Below are 10,946 nucleotides of genomic sequence, written 5' to 3'. Positions count from 1 at the left end.
TATCTATGGGATTAGAGAACTATCTACTTACTAGGTAAATCTTAGAGAAATGACTTAAACTATTTTAAGTTTTTTCTCTATAAAAATGGAAAGTAATACTATACATATCATAGGATTGTTCTGATGCTAAAATGAGGTAATACTTATAAATTTTTGAGAACATACATGGCATATAAAATATTCAATAATGTTAAATGAGTAAAGAGTTAGGAAGAAGGTACACTGTAGAAAAATAAAAGGTATAATAAAATAGGATGGTGGCAACAGGAATGAAGGTGCACAAAACTATAGTTTAGAAAGAAGGCAGCATAAGCGCTAAGGTTAATCAAGGACCAGAACAACTTTAAAACAATGTTTTTTTTGTTAAATGTTTTCATAGGAACAACTGGACAATCCGCTGAAGGATCGGGAACCACAGTAGTACCATCATCTGAAGGGACAGGGACAACCATCACATCAGCTGGAGAATCAGGCAACACTAGAAAAACAGAAACAACGAGATCATATGATGTAGGTTCACAGTCAACAGGACCTTCATCTGAAGGATTAAAGACAACAGAGGCAGCAACTGGAATACTAGGGACAACTGGTTCATCCCCCAAAACACCAACTGGAGGATTACAAACAACTAGATCAGAAGCTGGAGGATCAGGGACGACAGAATTATCAACTGGAGCAACAGGAACAACTGTAACGTCTGCTACAGGTTCAGAAACAACTCAATTAATATCTGAAAGAGTAGGGACAACAAGACAATCAGCTGTAGAGTCAGAGACAACTAGTGGAATGTCAGGAATCACTGGTGTAACACCTGAGGGATTAGGAACAACTGGAAGATCAGCATCTGGAACAACTGAATCATCTTCTAAAGGTTCTAGAACAACTGAATCACCATCCAAAGGAACTGGGACAACCAGAACCCCAGGAGAAGGGAAAGGAACAACTGGTCCAACATCTGAAATGCCAGGATCCACTGGTGTAACACCTGGAGGATCAGGGAAAACAGGAACATCAGAATCTGGAACAAGTGGGTCACCTGTTAAAGGTTCTAGAACAACTGAATCACCATCCAAAGGAACTGGGACAACCAGAACCCCAGGAGAAGGGAAAGGAACAACTGGTCCAACATCTGAAATGCCAGGATCCACTGGTGTAACACCTGGAGGATCAGGGAAAACAGGAACATCAGAATCTGGAACAAGTGGGTCACCTGTTAAAGGTTCTAGAACAACTGAATCACCATCCAAAGGAACTGGGACAACCAGAACCCCAGGAGAAGGGAAAGGAACAACTGGTCCAACATCTGAAATGCCAGGATCCACTGGTGTAACACCTGGAGGATCAGGGAAAACAGGAACATCAGAATCTGGAACAAGTGGGTCACCTGTTAAAGGTTCTAGAACAACTGAATCAGCTTCTAAAGGAACTGGGACAACCAGCACCCCACCAGAAGGGAAAGGAACAACAGTCTCAATGGGTCACATGTCAGGAACTACTGGTGCAACACATGAAGGATCAGGGACAACAGGAACATCTTTCCGTGGTTCAGGAACAAGTAAATCATCATCTGAAGGACCAGGGACAACCACGTCATCCGCTGGAGGAACAGGGACAACTGGACCAACAGGTGGAATGTCAGGAACCACTGGTGTAGCACCTGGGGAATCAACAACAACTGGATCATCTGCTCATGGTTCTGGGACAACAGAATCACCATCTAAAGGAACTGGGACAACCAGCACTCCAGCAGAAGGGAAAGGAACAACGGTCGCAATGGGTCACATGTCAGGAACTACTGGTGCAACACATGAAGGATCAGGGACAACAGGAACATCTTTCCGTGGTTCAGGAACAAGTATATCATCATCTGAAGGACCAGAGACAACCAGGTCATCCGCTGGAGGGACAGGGACAACTGGCCCAACAGGTGGAAGGTCAGGAACCACTGGTGTGGCACCTGGGGAATTAGCAACAACTGGATCACATGTTCAGGGTTCTGGGACAACAGAATCACCATCTAAAGGAACTGGGACAACCAGAACCCCAGAAGAAGGGAAAGGAACAACTGGTCCAACATCTGAAATGCCAGGATCCCATGGTATAACACCTGGAGAATCAGGGAAAACAGGAACATCAGAATCTGGAACTAGTGGGTCACCTGTTAAAGGTTCTAGAACAACTGAATCACCTTCTAAAGGAACTGGGACAACCAGAACCCCAGAAGAAGGGAAAGGAACAACTGGTCCAACATCTGAAATGCCAGGATCCCATGGTATAACACCTGGAGAATCAGGGAAAACAGGAACATCAGAATCTGGAACTAGTGGGTCACCTGTTAAAGGTTCTAGAACAACTGAATCACCTTCTAAAGGAACTGGGACAACCAGAACCCCAGAAGAAGGGAAAGGAACAACTGGTCCAACATCTGAAATGCCAGGATCCCATGGTATAACACCTGGAGAATCAGGGAAAACAGGAACATCAGAATCTGGAACTAGTGGGTCACCTGTTAAAGGTTCTAGAACAACTGAATCACCTTCTAAAGGAACTGGGACAACCAGAACCCCAGAAGAAGGGAAAGGAACAACTGGTCCAACATCTGAAATGCCAGGATCCCATGGTATAACACCTGGAGAATCAGGGAAAACAGGAACATCAGAATCTGGAACTAGTGGGTCACCTGTTAAAGGTTCTAGAACAACTGAATCACCTTCTAAAGGAACTGGGACAACCAGAACCCCAGAAGAAGGGAAAGGAACAACTGGTCCAACATCTGAAATGCCAGGATCCCATGGTATAACACCTGGAGAATCAGGGAAAACAGGAACATCAGAATCTGGAACTAGTGGGTCACCTGTTAAAGGTTCTAGAACAACTGAATCACCTTCTAAAGGAACTGGGACAACCAGAACCCCAGAAGAAGGGAAAGGAACAACTGGTCCAACATCTGAAATGCCAGGATCCCATGGTATAACACCTGGAGAATCAGGGAAAACAGGAACATCAGAATCTGGAACTAGTGGGTCACCTGTTAAAGGTTCTAGAACAACTGAATCACCATCTAAAGGAACTGGGACAACCAGAACCCCAGGAGAAGGGAAAGGAACAACTGGTCCAACATCTGAAATGCCAGGATCCCATGGTATAACACCTGGAGAATCAGGGAAAACAGGAACATCAGAATCTGGAACTAGTGGGTCACCTGTTAAAGGTTCTAGAACAACTGAATCACCTTCTAAAGGAACTGGGACAACCAGAACCCCAGCAGAAGAGAAAGGAACAACGGTCTCAATGGGTCACATGTCAGGAACTACTGGTGCAACACATGAAGGATCAGGGACAACTGGAACATCTTTCAGAGGTTCAGGAACAAGTGAATCATCATCTGAAGGACCAGAGACAACCAGGTCATCCACTGAAGGGACAGGGACAACGGGCCCAACAGGTGGAATATCAGGAACCACTGGTGTGGCACCTGGGGAATTAGCAACAACTGGATCACATGCTCAGGGTTCTGGGACAACAGAATCACCATCTAAAGGAACTGGGACTACCCAAACCCCAGCGGAAGAAAAAGGAACAACTGGTCCAACAGCTGAAATGCCAGGATCCACTGGTGTAACACCTGGAGCATCAGGGACAGCAGGACTATCAGAATCTGGAACAACTGAATCACCTTCTAAAGGGACTGGGACAACCAGAACCCCAGCCGAAGGGAAAGGAACAACTGGTCCAACAGCTGAAATGCCAGGATCCACTGGTGTAACACCTGGAGCATCAGGGACAGCAGGACTATCAGAATCTGGAACAACTGAATCACCTTCTAAAGGGACTGGGACAACCAGAACCCCAGCAGAAGGGAAAGGAGACATAGTCTCAATGGTTCCCATGTCAGGAACCACTGGTGTGGCCCCTGGGGAATTAGCAACAACTGGATCACATGCTCAGGGTTCTGGGACAACAGAATCACCATCTAAAGGAACTGGGACAAACAGAACCCCAGCAGAAGGGAAAGGAGAAATAGTCTCAATGGTTCCCATGTCAGGAACGACTGGTGTAACAGCTGGGGGATCAGGGACAACAGGAACATCAGAATCTGGAACAACTGGAACACCTTTTTATGGTTCTGGGACAACAGAATCACCATCTAAAGGAACTGGGACAACCAGCACCCCACCAGAAGGGAAAGTAACAACGGTCTCAATGGGTCACATGTCAGGAACAACTGTTGTAACACCTGAAGGATCAGGGACAACTGGGACATCTTTCAGAGGTTCAGGAACAAGGGAATCATCATCTGAAAGACCAGGGACAACCAGGTCATCCGCTGAAGGGACAGGGACAACTGGCCCAACAAGTGGAATGTCAGGAACCACACCTGTAGCACCTGTAGAATCAGGGACAACAGGTACATCAGAATCTGAAACAACTGAAACATCTGCTAAAGGGTCTCAAACACCTGAATCATCATCTGAAAAAACCACAACAACCAGATCATCAGCTGAAGGGAGAGTAACAACTGTCTCAACAGGTGGAATGTCAGGAACCACTGGTGTAACATCTGCTCGATCAGGGACAACTGGATCACCTGCTCAGGGTTCTGGGACAACAGAATCACCATCTAAAGGAACTGGGACAACCAGAACCCCAGCTGAAGGGAAAGGAACAACTGGTCCAACAGCTGAAATTCCAGGATCCACTGGTATAACACCCGGAGGTTCAGGGACAACTGTAAGATCAGAATCAGGAACAACTGGATCATCTGCTACAGGTTCAGGAACAAGTGAATCATCATCTGAAAAAACCACAACAACCAGATCATCAGCTGAAGGGAGAGTAACAACTGTCTCAACAGGTGGCATGTCAGGATCCACTGGTGTAACATCTGCTCGATCAGGGACCACTGGAAGATCAGAATCTGGGACAACTGGATCATCTGCTAAAGATTCAGGCACAACTGAATCCCACTCTGAAAGAACAGGGACAACCGGATCACCTGCTGGAGGGACAGGAACCAGTAGTCCAACAGGTGAAATGTCTGGAACCACTGTTGTTGCACCTATGGAATCAAGGACAACTGGATCATCTGTTAAGGTTTCTGGAACAACTGAATTACCATCTGAAGGAACTGGGACAACCAGAACCCCAGCAGAAGGGAAAGGAACAACGGTCTCAATGGATCACATGTCAGGAACTACTGGTGTAACACCTGGAGTATCAGGGACAACAGAAACATCAGAATCTGGAACTAGTGGGTCACCTGTTAAAGGTTCTAGAACAACTGAATCACCTTCTAAAGGAACTGGGACAACCAGAACCCCAGGAGAAGGGAAAGGAACAACGGTCGCAATGGATCACATGTCAGGAAGTACTGGTGTAACACCTGGAGTATCAGGGACAACAGAAACATCAGACTCTGGAACTAGTGGGTCACCTGTTAAAGGTTCTAGAACAACTGAATCACTTTCTAAAGGAACTGGGACAACCAGAACCCCAGCAGAAGAGAAAGGAACAACGGTCTCAATGGATGACATGTCAGGAACTACTGGTGTAACACCTGAAGGATCAGGGACAACTGGAACATCTTTCAGAGGTTCAGGAACAAGTGAATCATTATCTGAAATATCAGGGACAACCAGGTCATCCACTGGAGGGGCAGGGACAACTGGCCCAACAGGCGGTATGTCAGGAACCACTGGTGTGGCACCTGGGGAATTAGCAACAACTGGATCACATGCTCAGGGTTCTGGGACAACAGAATCACCATCTAAAGGAACCGGGACAACTAGAACCCCAGCAGAAGGGAAAGGAACAACTGGTCCAACAGCTGAAATGCCAGGACCCACTGGTGTAACACCCGGAGTTTCAGGGACAACTGTAAGATCAGAATCAGGAACAACTGGATCATCTGCTACAGGTTCAGGAATAAGTGAATCATCATCTCAAAAAACTCCAACAACCAGACCATCAGCTGAAGGGACAGGAACAACTGTCGCAACAGGTGGCATGTCAGGATCCACTGGTGTAACACCTGCTCGATCAGGGACCACTGGAAGATCAGAATCTGGGACAACTGGATCATCAGCTAAAGGTTCAGGCACAACTGAATCCTCCTCTGAAAGAAAAGGGACAACCGGATTATCCACTGGAGGGACAGGAACCACTAGTCCAACAGGTGAAATGTCAGGATCCACTGTTGTGGCACCTATGGAATCAGGGACAACTGGATCATCTGTTAAGGGTTCTGGAACAACTGAATCACCATCTGAAGGAACTGGGACAACCAGAACCCCAGCAGAAGGGAAAGGAACAACTGGTCCAGCAGCTGAAATGCCAGGATCCACTGGTGTAACACCCGCAGGTTCAGGGACTACTGTAAAATCAGAATCTGGAGCAACTGGATCATCTGCTACAGGTTCAGTAACAACTGAATCATCATCTGATAAAACTACAACAACCAGACCATCAGCTGAAGAATCAGGGACTACTGGATTTGTAGCTGGTACCACTAGATCTACTCAAGGAAGTTCTGGATCATCAACTGGATCAGAGACATGAGCAGGAAGAGCTGGGACAACTGGACTGCTATCTGGAGAAACATTGACAACTGGATCATCAACTGAAGTGGGAAGAACAACGATGATGCCAGGAAGTGATATTACCACATCTGGAGGTAAATCAATTTAGTCAAAAATAGACCCAAGATTTTGGGTAATAGGAGTTTTGGTCCCATAATTTGGAACTGTATCTATAAATTTATCAGAATTAGACTATTTACAACTTGAATTTTTGAATAATATAGTAAATTTATAGAACATTATTGTTTTAAATTGATATTTCACACTTCTTAATAATTTGGTATTTCCATCCCCACTACTTTTTTATTGACCAGGTGCATTCAGAGAGTCAGGAAGAGCTACCACCCAGCCAAGCAGAGGAAGCACAGCTGGAGCAGGAGCCTCTGGGGCCACCTCTGCTGGGAACCAAGCAGGCAAGGCTCACCTGGGTAATCCAGCACAAACATGCCTGACACCCAAATTGTGATGATGAGCTTAAGTTAATTACTAAAGCCTGAATTTTGGCAATAAAATTAAATTATATTCTAGCTTCACTATTAACATTTAAAATTGAAATTTAGTTAAATGAATGTAAGTTTATTATTTTTACTAAAATGAATCATGGAAAGATAATCATCAATTGCCCCTTTACCCAGGCACAACTGAAGAATCATATGGAGAAACCACTGAAGCAGGCGAAAGCACAACCAGATTAACCACACCTGGTAAGTCAGAAGAGTGGGAAGGGATGCTGTTGGCTGGGGTTGTGGCTCAACATAAGGTTTTCTGACACATGTGATCATGAATATCAGTGTATTGTAAACATAAAAATTAGAAAATCAGAGCTGAGTTATCCAGTATTTAGAGCCTTATATTTTAACTAGAGGCCTGGTGTATGAATTTGTGCATGAGTGGGGTTCCTCTGGATGGCCTTAAGGGATTCGCCTGAAACCTGCAGTCCAACGCTGCCTGCGTCTCCTACCTGCCACTCCCACTCATCCTGGCCCCACTGTGCCTGCCGCAAGCTTGTGCCCCATCGGTCCCAATCAGAAGAGGGTTGCACTGCTGCAGCAGCGCTTGCCAACCATGAGCCCTGCATCTGGTGCCCTCCCAAAGGGAGTGGCCTGCGGGATCAGGCTGAAACCAGCTCTCCGACATCACCCGGGGGGTCCCAGATTGCTAGAGGGTGCAGACCAGGCTGAAGGACCCCACCAGTGCATGATTGGGCTGGGGAAGGACCACGGGAGGGCTGCAGGGCATGTCCAGCCCATCTCTCTCAGTCCCAATAGGCTGGGTCCCAGTAGCAAGCTAACCTACTGGTCGGAGCATATGCCCCCTGGTAGACAGAGCAGGTCATAGCAACCGGTCGACTGTCTGCCCCCTGGTGGTCAGTGCACATCATAGTGAGCGGTTGAGCAGCCTTAGCAATCATTAGCATATTACACTTTGATTGGTTCGGTTGTTCTGCCGTTTGGTCTATTTGCATATTACCCTTTTATTATATAGGATAGGTGCTTTCTCACCAGTACTGGAAGTACAACACTTGAGCTCAAAGTAGTTACTGTGACAATGTCCAGGTTATATCCCCCTAAAATAAAAACACTGCTTGTGATTTTCCATTTTTAGTCTCAGGTTCCATAAGAAGCACCTCTATCTCAACAATTCCATCAGAAAGTTCCACTGTAGGTAAGTAAATAGGGAATGCTGTATGTATGCTTTTTGTTTTCATGTTCTTTGGCTAGTTTTAAATGATAAAATAATTAATAAAAATACCTGTTACATAATTAAAATCTCTTTAAATATATTATTTTGCTTAACTATTTGAATAAGGACAGTTATGTCATTTTACTCATGAGGAACTTAAAAAAAAGCCATTACCTAGGTTGGTCCAGGTTCCTCAGCCAATCAGAGTGGAGCCCATGTTTTTATCCATTGCTTCCTGACTCCAGAGACTGATCTCCACCACATTTCATCCTCTAAGACAAATATACAATGATCTTTAATGACCCACTAAGAAAAGCTTGCTTCTTATATGTACAGAACTTAAATTTTCCCCCTTTCTAACTATAATAACTGCAGCAACAGGTATTAAAAAAGGTTTACAATTTTTATACAAGAAAAATTGTGGCATTTGTTCCAAAAACAGCAAGATTTGAGTCATTTTACTTGACAAAAATATAATTCTATTCTTTTATAAATGAAAAGTTCATCACTTCCTTTCTTTTTTTAGTTATTCCAACCTGACATAAAATTTACAAATACTTATAGGACAATTTTTTCATAACAATACATGGACTAAATTATTTATTCAAGGCTAGAGTACATTATTATTTAAGTTTCTGGACTAGTAATGTATTGTAGTACTTGAGAAAGACATGTCTCACTTTGTAAGTTATCTAATAGAACCTAAGATTTAGTGACTAAATTGTCTATTATTTAAGGAATAGATTGCTAATAATTTTTTTTCTGGTAAAGATTTATGCAACATCTATTCTAAATACTTTTAAAAACGCCACTGGTGTAAATTTATTTTATAAACTAGCTACCAGGAAATAATTTATTCAAAAATTTGATTCAGACTAAATTCATAATTATTCTTTACTCATTCCATGGTTATATAAATGCAAATGAATTCACATCCTTATATTATTTATTGAGCACCAAGTGTATATTATAAATTAGTACCATGGCTACTAGGATATGTAACTATTAGGGCACAGTATGTATTTTATCTTTTTATTACTATTTCTTTTTGCACTTCCCAAGTTCAAGACTTTAGTTTTAAATGAAATGGAACCAGACAAGAGGTACCATTTGTAAATATTTTACTTGGGAAAAAGACAGTGGTTCTGTTTTCAGTTTGATAATTTGTAACTTATGAATGATTTTTTACAAGAACACTTTACAGTTTTTTCCCCCAAGAGATCCCTCATCCTGACTTGAATTTTTAAGTAAACGCCTATGGAAATAACATTCCTGTTTTTTAAATTAAAAATTATATATAACGGCTGTTGAAGCACTGAAGTGAATTTTTAAAATGCAATTCAATAAGGATATTTTTAAATTGAAACATGAATTCAATCTTTCCTTTTTTAGGTCCAGAGAACAAAATTCTACCAGAACTCATTGAAGGTAAGTTGAAATTAAAATGACAAAAAACTGCTTCTGCACAATGTAGTTTGAAATATTTCTATCTTTTCCATTTGAGCACTGAAAAGTCACTGAGGGGCTGTGATAGTCTTTCTAAACTATAATTTAATATAAATTAATCTTTATGCATTGAGATACATAAAAATGTACATTTATATACATATATATTGTGTTTTTAATTTTTAGTGCCACCAGGACAGGCTAAAGTAACAGGTAAGAAAATATAACTATAACTATAACTATAACTATAACTATAACTATAACTATAACTATAACTATATACACACACACACACACACACACACACACATATATATATATATATATGAAATTGTGTTACAGTAACTAGAATAGAAAATAAGATAGCAGAAGTCAATCTATCAGATTAATAAAACATAAACTTCAAATTAGAGTTTGGTAGCATAGAGCTTTTGCTTTTCCTGTTCTTATGCCTTCTTAAATCATAACAAAGGTGTATTGAGTTTCTTACATAATAGTTAAATTTTACATTGATTGTGTGTAAACATACAAAATCAAGTAAAGATACCTCTAGAAATATCCTCCTCATTCAAAAAGAAGGTACCATACTTCTCAGTATATTAGCATTGTCACCTACACTTTTCATGAAAATTTTTAGCGTTTATGGCTTCCTGGTGTCTCTTTTAAGATTTAAGTTTTAAAAGATAAGAAAAAAAAGAAGGTTGTTCTGTATAACATTTCACTTTTCTAAAAATTGTCCCCTTCTGCAGCCCTTTAGCATTTACATTCAGATACAAGCTCCATGAGGATGGGTATTTTTGTCTTCACTGATATAAAACCCCCTTTTGGTCCTTATGCAATGAGGTGTTTGGTTTCCACACTGGTCCATCTGATCCACTGAATTCTGCCTTTGTTGAGTGGGGACCATGGGACATGCATCACTCAGTGTGCCATGCAGTGAGCTAAGAGAGATCTTAAAACAGCTATTTCCAACACAGGTGGAGTTGAAATATTAGAAAACCATCTCTATGGACTCGATGGGAATTAAGCAGGTTATCGGCTTGGTGTGATAATATAATACAAAATACCTCTTCCTAACATCCCAAACACTCAGAACATTCTTGTCTATTTTCTCCCTCAGAGGCCACGACTACCAGAGGAGGTGCGGGCATCACTGGAGATGGATTCAGAGCAGGTGAGAGGAAGCATCACATGCCTTCTGCTAACCACTAATTATGATGCTCATAGGAGCCAAGAGAG

The 10,946-nt window shown here is 42.4% G+C and overlaps 3 protein-coding genes and 1 long non-coding RNA gene across 44 annotated transcripts in view; 3 read left to right on the top strand and 1 right to left on the bottom strand.

Moving 5' to 3' along the window:
- Positions 1 to 4,840, top strand: part of MUC19 (mucin 19, oligomeric) — a 67,621-nt gene extending 62,781 nt beyond the window's left edge. Inside the window, exons 42-45 of the mRNA XM_006767834.2 lie at positions 380 to 1,555; positions 2,180 to 3,176; positions 4,413 to 4,731; positions 4,772 to 4,840. Of these exons, the coding sequence (XP_006767897.2) occupies positions 380 to 1,555; positions 2,180 to 3,176; positions 4,413 to 4,731; positions 4,772 to 4,840 (2,561 nt within the window). The remainder of the gene's footprint in view (positions 1 to 379; positions 1,556 to 2,179; positions 3,177 to 4,412; positions 4,732 to 4,771) is intronic.
- A 122-nt stretch (positions 4,841 to 4,962) lies between these two features.
- On the bottom strand, positions 4,963 to 5,951 carry LOC107183759. The gene is made up of 3 exons (XR_001514568.1): positions 5,558 to 5,951; positions 5,117 to 5,209; positions 4,963 to 4,996 (listed from the first exon to the last, which is right to left on the bottom strand). It is a non-coding gene; the product is annotated as an uncharacterized LOC107183759 (long non-coding RNA).
- A 50-nt stretch (positions 5,952 to 6,001) lies between these two features.
- On the top strand, positions 6,002 to 6,558 carry LOC107183768 (apomucin-like). The gene is made up of 2 exons (XM_015566621.1): positions 6,002 to 6,161; positions 6,252 to 6,558. The coding sequence occupies exons 1-2, from the start codon at positions 6,007 to 6,009 to the stop codon at positions 6,556 to 6,558; spliced, it is 462 nt and encodes a 153-aa protein (XP_015422107.1). The 5' UTR covers positions 6,002 to 6,006.
- Positions 6,559 to 6,611: 53 nt separating this feature from the next.
- LOC102768830 (apomucin-like) overlaps positions 6,612 to 10,946 on the top strand; it is a 30,491-nt gene continuing 26,156 nt past the window's right edge. For 39 of the 41 annotated variants that reach the window (XM_015566564.1, XM_015566590.1, XM_015566584.1 and 36 more), the window contains exons 1-7: positions 6,612 to 6,673; positions 6,893 to 6,991; positions 7,214 to 7,282; positions 8,184 to 8,243; positions 9,654 to 9,689; positions 9,894 to 9,920; positions 10,828 to 10,881. In XM_015566564.1, the coding sequence (XP_015422050.1) occupies positions 6,640 to 6,673; positions 6,893 to 6,991; positions 7,214 to 7,282; positions 8,184 to 8,243; positions 9,654 to 9,689; positions 9,894 to 9,920; positions 10,828 to 10,881 (379 nt within the window). In that variant the 5' untranslated portion in view covers positions 6,612 to 6,639. The remainder of the gene's footprint in view (positions 6,674 to 6,892; positions 6,992 to 7,213; positions 7,283 to 8,183; positions 8,244 to 9,653; positions 9,690 to 9,893; positions 9,921 to 10,827; positions 10,882 to 10,946) is intronic. The other 2 variants (XM_015566571.1, XM_015566578.1) reach the window with 2 other exon arrangements.

This window comes from Myotis davidii, unplaced genomic scaffold (genome assembly GCF_000327345.1).
Source record: "Myotis davidii unplaced genomic scaffold, ASM32734v1 scaffold902, whole genome shotgun sequence".
Classification (NCBI taxonomy): Eukaryota; Metazoa; Chordata; class Mammalia; order Chiroptera; family Vespertilionidae; genus Myotis; species Myotis davidii.
Note: the sequence above shows the minus strand (reverse complement) of the source record. Positions and strands in the feature narration are given on the sequence as shown.